Source organism: Magnusiomyces paraingens, assembly GCF_902498895.1.
Source record: "Magnusiomyces paraingens strain CBS 517.90 genome assembly, contig: contig3, whole genome shotgun sequence".
Lineage (NCBI taxonomy): Eukaryota > Fungi > Ascomycota > Dipodascomycetes > Dipodascales > Dipodascaceae > Magnusiomyces > Magnusiomyces paraingens.
The window spans coordinates 1181523-1198726 of NW_022474069.1; the positions used below are offsets into that span (position 1 = coordinate 1181523).

The 17204-nt window shown below is 39.9% G+C and overlaps 4 protein-coding genes across 4 annotated transcripts; 2 read left to right on the forward strand and 2 right to left on the reverse strand.

Annotated features, from left to right (window-relative positions):
- Nucleotides 1-933: 933 nt before the first annotated feature.
- On the reverse strand, nucleotides 934-2895 carry SAPINGB_P003663 (uncharacterized protein; the record flags this gene model as incomplete). The annotated part of the gene is made up of 1 exon (XM_031998379.1): nucleotides 934-2895. One exon carries the CDS (start codon nucleotides 2893-2895, stop codon nucleotides 934-936), a length of 1962 nt encoding a protein of 653 aa, XP_031854270.1.
- A 2269-nt stretch (nucleotides 2896-5164) lies between these two features.
- Nucleotides 5165-10177, forward strand: SAPINGB_P003664 (uncharacterized protein; the record flags this gene model as incomplete). The annotated part of the gene is made up of 2 exons (XM_031998380.1): nucleotides 5165-8669; nucleotides 8799-10177. 2 exons carry the CDS (start codon nucleotides 5165-5167, stop codon nucleotides 10175-10177), a joined length of 4884 nt encoding a protein of 1627 aa, XP_031854271.1.
- Nucleotides 10178-10610: 433 nt separating this feature from the next.
- On the forward strand, nucleotides 10611-13871 carry SAPINGB_P003665 (uncharacterized protein; the record flags this gene model as incomplete). Its single annotated transcript, XM_031998381.1, has 1 exon — nucleotides 10611-13871. The coding sequence occupies one exon, from the start codon at nucleotides 10611-10613 to the stop codon at nucleotides 13869-13871; it is 3261 nt and encodes a 1086-aa protein (XP_031854272.1).
- Nucleotides 13872-14007: 136 nt separating this feature from the next.
- Nucleotides 14008-15234, reverse strand: SAPINGB_P003666 (uncharacterized protein; the record flags this gene model as incomplete). Its single annotated transcript, XM_031998382.1, has 1 exon — nucleotides 14008-15234. One exon carries the CDS (start codon nucleotides 15232-15234, stop codon nucleotides 14008-14010), a length of 1227 nt encoding a protein of 408 aa, XP_031854273.1.
- Between the last annotated feature and the right edge of the window lie 1970 nt (nucleotides 15235-17204).

Sequence of the window (17204 nt, forward strand, 5' to 3'; positions counted from 1 at the left end):
CATCACTCTTTGCCCGCCCTAACCCTTTGATAACAACATTTGTATATAATTAGTACTAATAAACAGTAGCACCCAAAAAAATTTAAAAAAAATTTAAAAAATTTAAAAAAAATTTAAAAAATTAAAATAAAAAATAAAAAATAAAAAATAAAAAATAAAAAATAAAAATTTCTCACATACAAAAAAAAAATAAAAATTCCCATCATCATCATCATCATCATCATCATCGCGTTAAACTTCCTTCCTTCCTTCCTCCTTCAACACTCACGCCCCTTAAATAAACGTGGAATTGCAGCCGAAAAAGACTTTGCGCACTCTACGGGAAGAAGAAAAATAAAAAATAAAAATAATCGGGAGGCGGGTTTTACTACTACTACTACTACTACTACTACTACTACTAATGTCTCACATCACGTAATCTAACATGATTAATTAACTAACTAACTAACCAACCAATTAACCAATTAACTGAACATTATCATCATCATCTCATCAAGCTAAAAAAAAAAAAAAAAAAAAAAACTAAATTGTAAATATATATATATATATATATTTATTCAACTATGATTGATTTTAAATAGTTTTATTATTATTATTTTTGTAAATTCGTTTTTTTTTTTTTTTTTTTTGTTCTCACGTCATTTTTTTTTTTTTCTTTTTTTTCAATTTCTATCAAAAAAAAAAAAAAAGTAAAAAGAGACTTTTTGTTTTTATTTTTATTTTTTTATATGTTTATTTTTATTTTTTATTTTTCCTTTACGCTTATATAATAACCTAAAAACTTAATATCTCCACTTTAGTCCAAACTTTCTTTCTCTCTCTCTCTCTCTAACCATAACCCTAAAAAAAACACCAACTCTAATACTACCATACTACCATATTACCATACTATTACACTAGTACTAGTACTAGTAATAACCCAACCCAACCCACTCATTTCCCACGGCGCTTATTGCCGTTCCGTCCAGGACCAATCCGAATCCCCGTATGACGTGCAGCATCTCGATGATATGCAAAAGGCACACCCACAGATCCAACACTCACATTCCCATCCCCTCCAACACTTCCTCCAATCCATTCCTCTAAAACCTTTTCATTCTGTCGCTTTTGCTTCCAATCATGAACAATGGCCCTCTCATACTCCTTTTGATCTTCACGTAATATAGGTTGTGATGAAGTATCATAAGGATCCTTCACCCGTCCTTGACGTCTTGCATTCTTACTCTGAGGAACTCCCAATTGTTGAATATTCCCCCTAGTAGACCATTGCATATGTCGCTTCAAATATACATGAATATGTCCATCTCGTCCATCAACTCTAACTGTACATCGTCTCAATGTATTACCGGACCCACACTGAGGACAAAAATTAAGACCACGTCCTAAAACTGTCGATGATAAAGAAGTATCTGTCTTTTGATTCCCCCGACGTTTTTGCATAATCTCATCAACATCATTGGTTCGAGGAACGGGACACAAATGGAAACATGCATGACATCTTAACATATGACTCTTAACTTGTCGTACACTCTTACCATCAACAGGACTAACCAAATTTAACCCCATTTGTAATGCAACATTCTGCATTGCAAAATCTCCCGTAGAAACTGCAGAGGGCAAAAATGGTCCTTCTTCTTCTTTTTCTTCTTTTTCTTGAACTTTAGGTGCTACAGCCTCAGCATCTGCAGCCTCAGCATCTGCAGCAACACCATCATTCTTATTCCCATTCTTATGATGAGACTTAACTGTAGCCAAAAATGAATTCTCATCTGGCTCATATTGATCCTTTCTCATAGTCTCAACAATATTTTCCTCTGTAATCCAACCTTCCTCACTCTCTTCTTCTTCCTCATAAGATGTAGTAATGTTCATCTCTGCCATCTTAGATGTTAATTCTCCAGTATTCTCTTCACTCTTGTTGTTGTTATTATTATTATTATTATTGTTGTTGTTGTTGTATCGATTATTGTGTCGTCGAGGCTTACTCTTCTTACTAACTGTCGACCATCCATCATCATCACCTTCTTCTTCTTCTTCCTCTTTTTTTTCCTCTTCTTCTTTTTTCTTCTCCTTCTCCTCCTCTTCATCCTCCTCTCCAGGTCGAATTCTATCCACATGAACATTATAAGTCACAGGTGCACGGAAATTAGCTCCCTCTAATTCCTTACTTCTTTTAGCTCCCTCTCCACCAGGCATCTTTCTCAAATGTGCATCAGATCCACCATGTACTTCAACATCCAACTCTCTCGCCAATGCAAGTACATGTAAATCATTTGTTGATAATACTGCAAAATCACCTGTCCGTTTAGCAAAATCTGCAACTGCTGCAACTTGAACTGGAGTAGGCTGACGAACTCCAAGTAACCCTGCTGTCTGCCAAAGCTCAATATTGGCTCGAGCACGAGCATCACGAATCTCTGTATGTAAAACTGCAGGAGTCGTGAAAAATCGACAAGCTCTCTTTTGTAAGTCACTAAATGTCTGTGCAAGCAATGGTCCAGCATCAAGAACAAGGGTATGAATCAAAGGCCCACCAGCTTCTCTTTTAACAGTCACTGTAGAGTCATCAGATGTAGGAATTGAAACTTCCTTTTTAGTAGTAGGAGTAGTAGTAGTAGTAGTAGTAGTAGTAGTAGTAGTAAGAGTATCCTCTTTTTCTTTTTCTTCTTCTTCTTCTTCATTCTTAATCTCATTTTGAACTTTCTTGGAATCTTCCTTTAACTTGTTTTCTCCTTCTTGTTCTTTTTCCTTTTCCTTTTCTTCCTCTTCAACTCCTCGAAGAAGAACCTCTTTAAATGACATTTTGGAGCCCCAGACACCACCAGTAGCAGCTACTGCAGGAACCACAGGAACCGGTCCAGAAACTGTAGTTTGGTTTGTTTCTTCTATAGACATATTTTGTCCTCCTTTTTTTTTTTGTTTTTTAATAATAAAAAAACTTGTTGTTGGATATATATATATATATATATATAAGTTTATAGTTGAATAGACACAATAATTTTTATTTTTTTTTATTCTTCTTCTTTTCTTTGATCCTCTTTCCTAAAAAAAAAAAAAAAAAAAATTTAAACCCTATACCCTGAAATATTTTAATCCCTAACCCTATCAGCCTTACTTATTAGGGTCAAGGGTTTTTTATTTTTTTATTTTTTTATTTTTTTTTTAATTTCTTGTTCCAATTTGTAGTAATAGCTTATGTCATCACTTTCAATTCGATCTTCCTTCCTCTCCTCTCCTCTCCTCCCCTCCCCACATTTGAAAATGAACTCTATCGTTAATTTTTTTTTTTTTTTTGGGGTCTTTCTCACAATCTTCCTCCATTTGAGGCCCAACTGATAAGCTTAAACATAATTATTATATGTTACACCATTTTTTTCTCTCTTTTTTTTTTTTTTTTGTCTCTCTCTCTCTCTCTCTTTCTCGGCTAGTCACCACATGTCTTGCAAAACTTTATCATCATCTCGTGGTTTTTTTTATTTTTTGGGGGGGTTTTCAGCCATTCACACACATATGCACTTCAAATGAGGCTTTTTTTTTTTTTTTTTTTTTTTTTGTTTGTTTCTCTCTTTAATCTTTAATCTTTGATCTTTTTTTTTTTTTCTCTCTCGGGAGATACTTTTTTTTTTTTTTTTTGTTTAAATGACCACCACTTTTTTTTTTTTTTTTTTTTCCCTTTTTTTTTCTTTAAAGTGGTGCATTGTCATCACATTTACTACACTAACCAGCAATAACTCTTAAATCCTATGTAGTGTGGTTTTATATAAGCCTCCTCCCCCCCCAAAAAAAAAAAAAATAAAATAAACCTAGTTGCTTTTTTATTGATTTTGCTTTTTTTTTTTTTCAGTACAAACTGACTAAACAATAATTTAACCATCTAACCTCATTTCATTTGCTTGTATTTTTTTTTTTTTTTGTGAAATCTCAGTACACCTAACACCCTTGTCAATATTATAAGCTAGGGCGTCTTGGCTGTCCTCCTCCTCCTCCTCCTCCTCTTCCTCCACCTCTAGAAAACAAGGGTGCGGTTTTAGATACATGTAAACATATGGAGCTTAATCTGGGAGTGTATATCCAAATATATGGTTGGCAGTACTAGCAGTCTTTATAAGAATATATATATAAACGAAAAAAAAAAAAAAAAAAAAAAAAAAAAAAATTTTAAAAATCCACCAAAATATTTAACACCCGACTGCGCACACATGCAAACGTCCATCTTTGGTGGCTTCCTTTATTAAGATTTCTCAGTGTAAGAAAAAAAACAAAAAAAAACAAAATCCCTCTTTTTTTTTTTTTTTTTTTTTTTTTGGTTATCATCGACTTTTAACTAAGTTTGAGTGTCCTTTTTTTCTTTCATTTGGTCGATTGTTAATTTACTTGGATGTTTTGAATCTTCATTATTCAATTCAATTCAATTTAATTTAATTCAATTCAATTCGAATATTTAATAAATGATGATAACCTCTAGATCATTATAGTTATTATTATTATAATTATTATATTTAAATATTTTAATAGTAAATATAAAAAAAAAATATAAAAAAATAAATTCTCTACTTAAGGATTTCATTGAATTAATATTAGTTATATTAAAAATCCTCTATAATGGGTTGTTTCATTCTTTTATTTATTTATTTTTTTTTTTTTCAATCATATAATAAGAATAACATTGTACAAATATATCTTTATGTCTATTTGGTCTTTTCCCTTACACATCTGTTCATCTGTTCTTCTATATATATATATATATATATATATATTTATAAATAAATAAAAAAAAATAAATAAAGAAATATATATATCACTTCCAAACTCCCCCGGCCAGGTTCAAAAAAAAATCCTCAAAAAAAAAAAAAACCACCTTTTCTTTTCTCTCTCTTTTTTTATTTTATTTTATTTTTATTTTTATTTATTTTAATTTATTTTTTTATTCTTGTTAAAATCTATCTCCATTTTTCACAACTACTTGCCAATTCATTACTTACCATTCTTTATCAAAAGATCCTCATACAATTCTACTTACACTGTGTTTCTATATTAAAATTATTAAAAAAAAAAAACACATCCACACACAAAATCTTGCAAGGGTTTAGCGCGTGTTTCAATAAAGTTTTATCGCACACACACACACACACACATACACACACACACACACCCCTCCATCAGCATGACCTCCAAAATCCCAACAGGCCTCATTTCACAAAATATGCTACCCGACAATAAACAAATGTCAAACACTTCCCCCGGGACACCCGGCACCCAAGACCCGGATTCCACACAAACATCAATAACAACATCCTCTCCAACAGCAAATGCTACTACTTCTACAACACCCACCACCCCGCGCCCAAAGCTCAGCGCCCGACTCGGTGCACTCTCTTTTTCAGCACGTCTTATCCGAAACAAACGTATCCACGAACTGACCTCTCCTACAATCTCTAAACTGTCAAACCAGAAACTTGGCCATAGCAACCGACCCTTCACCATAAATAAAACAGTAGACGACGATACTGAAGAAATTACACGCGTTCCGAAACCTCTCGCAGAACTTACAGGGCTCCATGATCTTGCTGACTTGCACCGACCAAGACTTCCATCAACTACCCAATTGCATCCAAAGTCAGCGCGTACCGCTCTTATACGCAAACACACATTATCCTTTTCATCATCTCAAAAGAATAAAGAGAATAAAGAGAATAAAAAAATTGATAAAAATGATAACAATGATAACAATGATCCAGCGGATAACCGGCTCATGCGGCTGGTCCCAACTGTACCGCCTCCTTTTAGACCCCGCAGGCGGGTGCTTCGGGTACACACAGTCCCCCCAGAAGGCCTTCAATACATGATGCAACAGGCGTTTCGTGGATATAGTCGCGGGAAAGGTGTCGTGGAGATTTACCAGACTCGCGTAGTGCATTTCTCAATCCGAGTTCCAATGGACTCTGAATTTTTAGAAGACCAAAAGGATGAAAATGATGAAGAAGAAAATCATCAACTGAACAAAAAGTCTAGATCTGGATCCAGGGCTCTTGTTGCAGGTTCAAAAAGTCATAAAAGGTCGCCAGTTACAGTGGTAACTGCTACAACAACAACAACAACAACAGTTGCAGGTGGTGAAATTAACACAGTGACTTCAACAACAACTACAACGGCTCCAATACCCAGTACTCAATTGGTAATCCAAGATGAAGATGGTGAAGATGATGGAGAAGATAAAGATTCAGAACCTATAGAATCAGGAATGTTGAGCGTACCTGGGTCGCCAGACTTTTACATAGCACGGCCCAGATCACCTTTATTTGAAGACCTTTTCGATGCACTTTCTGGAGCAGGCAATAATCGTAGACCTGGAAGTCCCTTTGTAGGCAGAATCAGTCCTGGCTTTGACATTTCAGCAGGTACCAACACAAACATTAACAATCCGTTTTTGCGGTCTCCTGGATCGCCAACTTCACCGGTCGACATGTCGCTGGATTACTCTTTACAACTGGGCCAGCTTTTGGAATCAATCCATGTGTCACCATATTCTTTAGTATACGATCCTTCCCTGAATTCTTCATCTCCCATAAAGGTCCAATCCCCACATTTTCGGCCACCATCGGTAGCTCCTGCTCCTTCCACTTCTTTTTCCCCAGCTTTATTTCCTTTGAATTTACCGTTATCACCGCTTCCATTATCCGAAACTGCTGGAGATCTGCCCTTGTCTTTATCATCATCATCATCATCATCATTGTTGTCGATGTCTTCTTTGCACCATTTGTCTAGTCTACAATCGGAAATGCGCATTGTTGAACTGCAATTGTCTCCATCGATATTTAGCAGCAATGACGTCAGCGAGCACAAGGTCCTCGAGGTCACCAGGGTGCAAGAGCAGCAGAGAGAAATCCAGCAACAGAAGCAAGAGCAGCAGAAGCAGCAGCAGCAAATCACTAAAGAGCCCTTTATCGGGCCTATTCCGGAGTTTAAACAAAGTCCCATTTCTAATAGTGGTGATAATAACAACTGTGGTAGAGGCAAAGGTGGGGTCGATATTATTAAAGACAATGATGTCAGGAAATTTATCGCTATTGAGAAACCCCCCGTTAAACTGCCAACTCAAATGGCCGACATGAGATCTGTGCAAATGGACCATGTTTTCCCGGGTCCTTCGCCTATGATGTCGGTCCAGCAAGCTCATACTTTTTACTCTGCTAATAACAGCAGTAGCAGTATAGGACCTGTGGCTTCAAATCCGATAGGCCCACCTTTTTCTTCCATATCTGGAACCTCCAATATTGCCGCTACCACCTCGGATCATTTCGGGCAAAAGTTGGGATTGCTAAGGCCCACAAGTTCTGTGGCGGCCGTGTCCGGAATGTCCCCCCAGGAAGCCTCATTTCAAGAGACTCTCCAACCATGTGATGCAAAATCCGCCATTACTATAGTAGCCAACAAACATTTGAACTCAAACACTGGAGACCAGCCCTTTACATGTGGGCCTCAAACCGTTCCAACAACAACACAATCAGAAGAAATAGCAGAAGTAACAAAAGCAGCAGAAGCAGCAGCAGCAGCAGCAGTAGCAACACAGAATGCCTCATTTCAACTGCCGGACCGGCGGCCATGGGCTTCGGCGACGGTGTGGCCGGGATTGAATAAAAGCCGCTTGATTTCTCCTCAAGTGAGTGGATTTTTGACCAGCCCATCTTCTTCAACTGTTTTAACAACATCACAACAAGATCAAACATTACCATCAACATCACCATCAACAACAATAACAACATCTTCAACTCCAAGCTTAAGCTCTTCAAACCAGGAAATCCCTTCTACCCTTGCAGCCCATCTTGCCCTCCACATGGCATTTCCTCAACACCATCACCAGCAGCAGCAGCAGCAACAACAACAACAACAACAACAACAACAACAACAACAACAACAACAACAACAACAACAACAACAACAACAACAACAACAACAACAACAACAACAACAACAACAACAACAACAACAACAACAACAACAACAACAACAACAACAACAACAACAACAACAACAACAACAACAACAACAACAACAACAACAACAACAACAACAACAACAACAACAGCAACAACAACAACAACAACAACAGCAGCAACAGCAGCAGCATCATCAACACCCTTCAAACATCATCAACATCACCAACAATCAGCTTAACCACCAGCAATACTCTTTTGATCTGGGCCAAGCTTCAAGTATCACCATCTCTTCTGCAATCAACCCATCTATCCACCCGTCTCTGGCTTCCTCCATCACCCAGCAGATCCACGCCCAATCTCACGCCCACTGGCTCTCGTTGCAAAACATGGACCATCCAGCCTTCAAACTGGATCCCTTTAAGCTTGAAGACCCTACAGACTCGGTAGTCATTGCCTCTGCAACTGCTTCGGCTGCCTCTGCGGCTGCTGCTGCTGTTGCAGCAAACATGTACACCTACAAACCGGATCCTATGCACGCTGTTTATGCGCTTCCCCAAGTAGCAGTTGCGGCCCGATCTCCGCGCATCATCCCACAGCCTCAGCCCGCTATCATGGAGCGTCCTCCCACGGCTCCTCTTTTGGTAACTTCATCGTCGTCTTCGTCAACTGCGGTTTCTACACCGTTGATTGGGCCCATGCCTGCCGCGCCAATGTCGGCAGGAAGTACCACAAGTATGGAAGGTGGGAATAACCACAATAATTGCAATAATAATAATAATAATAATAATAATAATAATAATAATAATAATAATAGTAACAACAATAACAACAACAACAATAATAATAACAACTTGCTTACAGGGTTACACTCTACCTCTGCACCAATGGCTACTCCTCCTCATGCTCCGACATCTATGACTGGTTCACCTCAAGATTCAGGTGTGGTGTCATTGGCAGGTGCTGCTGGCCCACCACCCTATTACAACTTTCAAGGGTACCCGTCGCCTGCTGGGTCACAAAACTCTGGATTGGCTTATCCTATTAGACAGTCGTCTCTTTTCCCTGTTCAGATGTCTTCTAATCAGCAACAACAACAACAGCAGCAGCAGCAGCAGCAAAAGTTGCCTCCTATGCAGTCGTTTTATGAGCCCCAACAACAAATGTCTCAGATTCCTCAAGTTTCTCAAATGCCTCAAGTTTCTCAGCAGCAACACCCCCAACTACCTCCTTTGGTTGTAAACCATCAACAACAACATTATCCTCAACACCAACAACATCACCACCAACACCAACATCACCACCAACAACAACAACAACAACCTCCTCCTCCTCAACAACAACAACCTCCTCCTCCTCCTCAACTTCAACTTCAACCTCAACTTCAGTCTCAGTCTCAGTCTCAGCCTCAACTTCAGCAGCAGCCTCAACATCTTCACCATCATCACAACCACCACCATCAATCCCTATCCCCTCATCAGTTACCTCACCAACAAAACCATCACCAGCCGCTCCATCACCAACCATACGAGGCCTATGAGGAATCTAGCGGTAGTAGTAGTAGCGACTCGGAGTCTGTCCCACAGAATGGCCAAGTCTTGCATGTTCACAACCATCGCTTGCCACAACTTTTCCAAGTCCTCACTGAGTGCAACATGCGTCGCTCAACTGTCCAGCCTGTTTCATCTTCCACTCCTTCAAGCCCTTCATTGTCTTCGTTTTCAAGAAATAACTCGTCTTCATCTTCATCTTCTTCTGCTGCCGTTGCTGCTGCCATTGCTTCTGTTTCTTCTAAAAAATTAAAGGAGCGTCCTTGGACCAACCCAGTCATTAAGAGCCGCGCAGCCACCCATGTCAATCTCATGCAAAGCAATATTGATCGTCTCATTAAGGCCAAGGGCGGCAAAAAGGGGAAGTACTACTGCACTCACTGCGACACAAAGTACTCAACAATTCTAGAGTTATGTGCACACATGGACGCCGTGGGCACTACACGACCCTACCATTGCCAGGAGGAAGAGTGCCCATGGTTTGTATGTGGGTTTCCAACAGCCTCAGAGTGCTCACGCCATTCTAAGTCACAACACGGACGACAAGCCATGTTGGAATGTCCTACCTGTGACAAGAAGTTTGCACGCAAGGATTCGTTAAAACGCCACAAACAACTAGTCCATGATAACAGGGATTCTCGGTACAATAAGAAGCGCCGGTCTTCTGGAGCCGGAGCTGAGCGCAGGGAATAATTGGAATACATATGGGTATTTTGGATTTTTGCTATTATCATTATTATTATTACTATTACTATTTTTTTTTTTTTTTTGGATATTTTATTATTGTTATTATTATTGGATAAATGTTCTATTAAATTGGGCCCTTTTTTTTTTTTCTTCCCCATCACATATATATAGAACTTTTATGATTTATGACTTATGACTTGCTTTACTTGCTTTATAGATAACCTTATATGAAATTTATAACTTTCCCCATCCGGGTAACTTTTATTGTTTACATTGTTATATGCACTCAAAAGTGGATGTTTTGATTCCCCAGTATAAATTTTTTTTTTTTTTTTTTTTTTTTTCTTTTTATTTATCGTTTTACTACCAAAATAATAAACAAACACAACCGCCAATCTTCACATTAGCTTTCAATATTCCTATCTCAATTGATCCTACCATGAGCAAAACCAGCTACGAGTTCATCTCGGACGGTGAAGATGACGAGCTGCTCAAGGACCTCCCCATAATCACAACAACAAAACCCTTTTCATCTTCCACATCATCCTCCAAGCCACTTATCCCAGATCTTTTTGACACACCGTCAGGGCTCCCCTCGGAAACAACGGCTGAAGAAGATTACGATCTCGATAGCAACTTGTCAAGTTCACAGCCAGTCCCCTCATCACCTCTTCTATCATCCCCAGTATCGTCGAAATCTGTAAGCCCGATCAGACGCCGGTCGCAAACTAACTTTTTGGCCGGGGCAAACAGTAAAGGACTTTCACGGAGTGCATCATCGCCGTCCACTCTAGCTGAATCGAACCCTAAAAAACGAGCAAAGCGTGGGGCTGCTAAGGCGACTAACCAGCCGTCGCTGAATGATTTTTTCCCTCCGAAAAAATCAACAGCTTCTGGGACCAAGCAAAGTTCATTAAATGAGTTCTTTAATAAGGGAGCTCCACGCACCCGTGGCTCCAAGAAAGCAGTGAAGGGTAACAATTTGTTTGACTTCAAAGTTAGTGAGGACACAATGAAACTCGTCAATAGTTTAAATGCTCTTGAGGCCCTGGAACATGAGGACGAGCTGGAGCGTGAAAAAGTACGTTCCAAAGTGGCTGCCTTACGCGAGCTTGAGGAGTCCACTCTCGCCGATCTCACCCAGCGCATAGTCTCAAATGGGTTTAACGGTGCCACTGTTCCTGGCCCCAAAGTCTGGCCCGGTGCTGGGTTTGAATGTACAAATACATCGACTAAACCAAAGAAATCAACATCTTCCAGAACATCCCAACAACGGCGTGGCGCAAAACACTCTGTCCAAGAAGAATCAATCGACGACCTGGTGGCCAAACGATTTGACGTGGCACGCGAAACTGCCCGCATCATGTATCGCGAAAAAACAGACCCTGGCGGATCTGACTACAGAACGTGCAAGGATTTTTATCTTCTAGCACCCATCTACGTTCCTTACAAGTGCGATCCACCATCCAACCTTTTCGGTAGCGGTAATGCCTCTGGCCCCAAGTTACCTCCATGGGGGGTTCTTTCGTATGCTACCACCCCTCATTTTGCCGTGGAGTCTGGCACACTCTTACGCAAGTTAAATGCCAATCAGCCTGATGAACAATCACCCACAAAGCTACCACTGCCTGTTTGGACTTGGATTCTGTTTTCATTCATGTCGTCGCCACAGGCTGCAAACGACGCAATCATTAATAAGTATGTGGAGGTGCTAACGACCGGATACAATGCAACTGAGTGGGATCATGTGGATACACTGAGGCAGGTTTTCGCAAGCGTTGGTCTATCGATAGAAATTTTTGATAATATTACAGCATTGGTTTTTAAGAAGGATACCTGCGAGCACAATTCAGACCAACAGTCCCCCAAGTCTGCTCTATCCCAGTTCAATTTTGACACTTTGTTGAAACCCGTGTTAGGTCCACGGTACGTATTCCCACAAGTGCAGGCTGTCAAGATGGCCACACGAGTTGCACTCGGTATTGTGGAACAGGTGGCTGCTGCTGTTTGTGCCGAATTGCCTCAAACCACTTTGGAGTCTCTCCAACAACTCGTTTTTGTGTTGCTGGCACTCATTTCTACCGACGCTTCACTGCTTTCACAAATCAGCCAACTGGACCTTCCAGTTGCCTTTGCCCGCCTTTTGTCCACTGTCTCTGCAGAGCGTTGGACTAATGACGATGGTACCACTACGTTCGATAAACAGGCAAACACAAACACCACAACTCAGTCATGCCCAACTGACTTGCTTCCCTTTTTGCCGACAATCGCCCCCAAATACAAGGATACCTTTTGTTACTCTCTAGTCAATACCATCGCCCGTGTGCTTCCACCATCACAAGTAATTTTGCGATCTCGTTTTCTTGAGTCTCTTTCGGAAACAAGTAGTGCCGGTCGTATGTTTGAGCTACGGCAGTACCTTGCTACGGCCTTTTTTACCACATCCACTTTCGACATGCCTCAAGGTGCCAGCGACCTTGACACTTATGCAGACCCACTCGAATTTTACTTTGACCCAGAAGATATTGCGGCCACCGTAGAGCGCACCATTCTCCCCATCATGTTCCGTGATCCTGTACTTGCAAACGCCCGTGCATACGGGCTAGAGCTTGTCACACGCAAAGCTTTAGATCCATACCTACAGCAGGGCCAGACCGAAGGTGTGCGGAATATTTTCGAGTCTCGTCGAGCCGCGTTACTGTCGTCATGGCGAGACAACACAAATACGCTGACAGGGCTTGCTGAAACACGCACGCGCCTGTGCATATTATGCACATATGTGCTGCACCATCTTGTGCGTGTTGCTGAACCCCTACGTGAAGCCCTGATCCATCGACTTCAGGAAGTAACGAGGGTCGTGCTCCAGCTGCTGCGGGCGGGTCCCGGCGGTGCCGGGATTAAAGACGGCCACGAGGATGATGAGGATGAGGATGACGAGGACAAGGAAGGCGATGAAGAAATTAAAGTACCCGACCAGGAAATTATGACTGACCTGGATGAGCCGAGGTCGCCATCAGTGTCATCACCTACGAGCTCTCCGTCTCGGCTCTCTGAAGACCCTGAACCTGTTCTTGGTCCATGTGTTGTTGTGCGCGCGGCTGGTGAATCGCCCACACACAGAAAGTCTGCGTCTTCGCGGCGATCTTCAGCGCTGGCTGCTGCTCTTGCATTTGCTCAGGCGCAGCCAGAGGTTCGTCGCAAGATATTACCTGCGGTGATGACTACTGAAGTGTCGAGGGTGAGTCGTCGGCCGCAGTTTTTGCACGAGGGATTGACACTGGACATTGCTGCGGCATCCGTTTTGCAAGAGCTGCGCGACTTGCGACCGGCGGAAGATGGATACAGCGCAAAGACATCGACAGCTTCCAGAATTGGATCTGGGTATGCCACACCTATGCGACGTGAAGGCGAGAATGGAGACAATGAGCAAGGTCAGGGTGAAGAGGATGAGGAAACAAAAATGATGCCGCCTAAAAAGAAGATGAAGGTGGTCTCATTTGACGAGGACACAAAAATGCATGACGGGAAAGAAGCACCGGAGGTGGAACTCGCTGAAAAAAAGGAAAACGTTATAATGGGAATTCAAAGTCAAAAACCAGTCAACCCCACGTTGGATTTTGATCCCGCGGCTCCACCCACAGGCGTGCGGCCCAAAAGGCGCGTCATTCACCGGCGGCGTCCTGAAGTTGTTCAATCATAGAGAACAATAGAATGATTTAGAAAAGTTTTTAATAGTAATGTTAATGATGATTGATGAATATTTTACTATCTATTTTTTTTATTTTTATTTTTTTTATTTTTTTCAGATTGTACAAATGCAGAACTTATGAAGATGGTTAGCCTGACTTTTCTTGAGACTCTTTCAAGGCATCCTCCTTTTCTTTTGATGCCTGCTCCACCCGTGCTGCCATCTTCTTGAGAACTGCCGGGTCCACCAGCTGGCGACTGTAACGGCGGCGCCATTGCAAACGCTTTTCCTGATGGGTTGATGGTTCTGTTCGAGCTGGTGTATCGAATCCGGCATCCAGGAGCTTTTTCTTTTCCAAGTCTGGTGACAGATATGTTGGTTTCTTTAATTGTGGGACAGCAGCTTCTGCACGAGCCCGAGCTGCGGCGCTCGCAATAAGATGCTGCTCACCAACAGCAACTTCTTCCTTCTTGTGCTCGGCAACATCCATGAGTTGATCAAGCGATACATCCGCAGTATAGGTGGGCTGCGCAATCAGGTGAGCAAACTGGGACGCGCCGTCAAGAATGAAAATCTCAGGGAACACAACTGGCAAATCAAGCAGTGAGCGCAAAACGTGAGTTCCAGCAGGTGGGTCCGGGAGCGGATCATCAGGATCAACATACTGAACACTGCCTGAGGTCCATCCATACTTGACTGCACTTTCGACATTGAGATAAGAATCATCCACATACAAACACTTATCTTTGCGGGTGACACCGGCCTCGCGCATTGCCTTGTCAAACATCTCGTGCTTGGGCTTGCATACAAGCGGAATGTGACCATAATCACAGTAGGTAATACCATCAAAGAGATCATCAATGCCCAAGAGCTTGACTACACGCTGCCCGTGGGTTTTGTATGCATTGGTAAACAGCCACAGTTTCTTGACCTTGGTACGATCAATGGACTGAAGCATGAGTCGCAGCGCAGCGTCTGGCTTAAGAATATACTCAAGCGGCAGCGCGTCATCGACCTCTGCATTATACTCGAGTGCATCAATATGGTGAAATCTGACGAGTCCCTCTAGTGCAAGACCGTAATCCTGGTAGTACTTTTGCTGCAGCAGTTCTGCGGACTCGTCGTCCAGCGACAGGTGCGACACAAAGTACTTGACGATATAGCGCTGCATGAGCTGATGGATCCGGCTTGACTTGGGATACAGACAGTTATCAATGTCGAAAAAAAACACATACTTGTCTTCATCTGCCGGTTCGAATTTGAGCGGCTGTGCATTGGGATATGTGATTGCAAGCTGGTTTTCATCTTGCGGGAACGTCAGCTCATGTTTGAAGATCTTGAAGGCCTTTTCAACTTCGGCTGGGTCTGCTGGCATTATTACGAGAAGGAAATTTCAAATGATTTAGAAAGAGGTTTAATGATAGTGTATAGGAGGAAAATGTGTAAAGGTGGTAATGGAAAGTTTGAGGGAGTTTTTTTTTTTAAAGTCTTTAAAGAAAAAAAAAAAAAATGGAAGGACCTTTTAGCTTAACAAGTCACGGGAACTCCCGTGCGAAAAAGAAAAGTGGTGATGGTGGTGAGCGGTGTTTTTATTTTTCAATAGCGTCATAGGGGAACACGTGATGTAATTGTTTTGTGTGTGTGACTCTTTTTGTTACAACACACTATTTCATGGGCAGGTGGGGGGGGGGGGTTTTATGAAAAGATGGAAATTGAATTGAAGATGAAAGATTTGTTAGTTTAAGGTGAAGTAGATTTTAACAATGTTTTTTTTAAAAGAAAAACAATTAAAAAAGAAAATTATTAATAGTTATATTAGTATCTTTTTTATTGCTAACAAAAAGGCTCTTTTTTGGTAAACTCATATCGAAAAAAAAAACTTACTAGTTTTAAATCTATAGGAGATATTGAGGTCAATCCAAGTAAAGAAGGTAATTTAAATAAATACAATTTGATTGGTTTTAGTAATATCATATTGAATTGCTAAAAACATTCAATAATTAATTAATTTTAAAATTTATTGATTCCTGTTTTCAATATATTGCTTTATAAAGATAATTAAAAACATATGATACGAGTTTTACAACGACTTATACAAGAAACAAACACTATAATCAGTGATCAAAATGTCAATGTTTTCAGAGTTAATATGATAATTATAGTTAAAATAAAAAAAACATCTTTTATTAATTCAAATCTTTGGATTCTTTATCATATGCTTTTATTAAAGCATAGCTGCTCTAATATCACGAACTCCGCTAACTTTTTTTTTTCATGCCACAACAAATTGCCATAGTTTTCATTTAATATATTGATTTTGGTACATAAGACTGACAACTTTTTACTAGCCAATTAAAAAAATTTGGCATACACCAATAGTTTCACACCTGAATATACCTGTAGAGTTTATTCAGTAGTTACACTTATCAGAAGCCATAGATAGTAAAATATATTTTTCTCACACCTCAATTTCTTTAAATTCTTCAAGCATTATTTGATAATCTATTTTTTAAAAAAGCAGAATAAGTTCATAATGACTGATTTTACATGTATTACTTTTAACATTAACAACTCTTATTACAAGGAAATTTTGGCAATATAGCCGCTTCGACATTATCAGGCTATTATTTAAGATAAAAAAAAGCTTTGTTACAAATATGACTATTTCACTCGTATTTGGATCGAGAAGTCAGTTTAAAAAGATATCAACATTAGAGAAACTGAACTCAATAAATGCAAGAGAATGGATTTATCAATTTCCATTTTAAAATGCTAAAAACCAAAAAAAAAAATTTTCTTTAAGTATTAACTTTAATTATCAGCGGAAACCTCCAGATTTATTTCTTGGCCATTGGGTCTAAATATGCGCACCATTGGAAGATTAAAATTGGACTTGGCATCAGCTTTGCAATATTTCTCCAGATTTTTAGAAATATACCATGCAAATAAGTTAACTCTCGTATCTCATTTGTCGATCAATTTAATCAAAATTTCTCCTCAATACAAATTTGTCAATTTAATATCGATAATTATTTTCGCTTAGCCAGACTTTCCGTTAAGGACTTTTTAAATAATACTCAACTGTTATTTGGCATAAAGCTACTATAGTAACTATGAAGTACTTCATTTTAATTTCCAATTCTAAACAATTTAATATTTCCATTACAAATATACACTTACTGATGGTAATGATAAATGATATCTACCAACCAAATTTCAAACTATGTCAACTTTACTTTTTGATTTCTCTCTGTTTCAAATCTGAAGTATTCCCCACAAAACTCTCCACAATCGTTTCTATACCCATTTTTTTATTACCTAAAGAAACATTGGGAAAAAACTAAT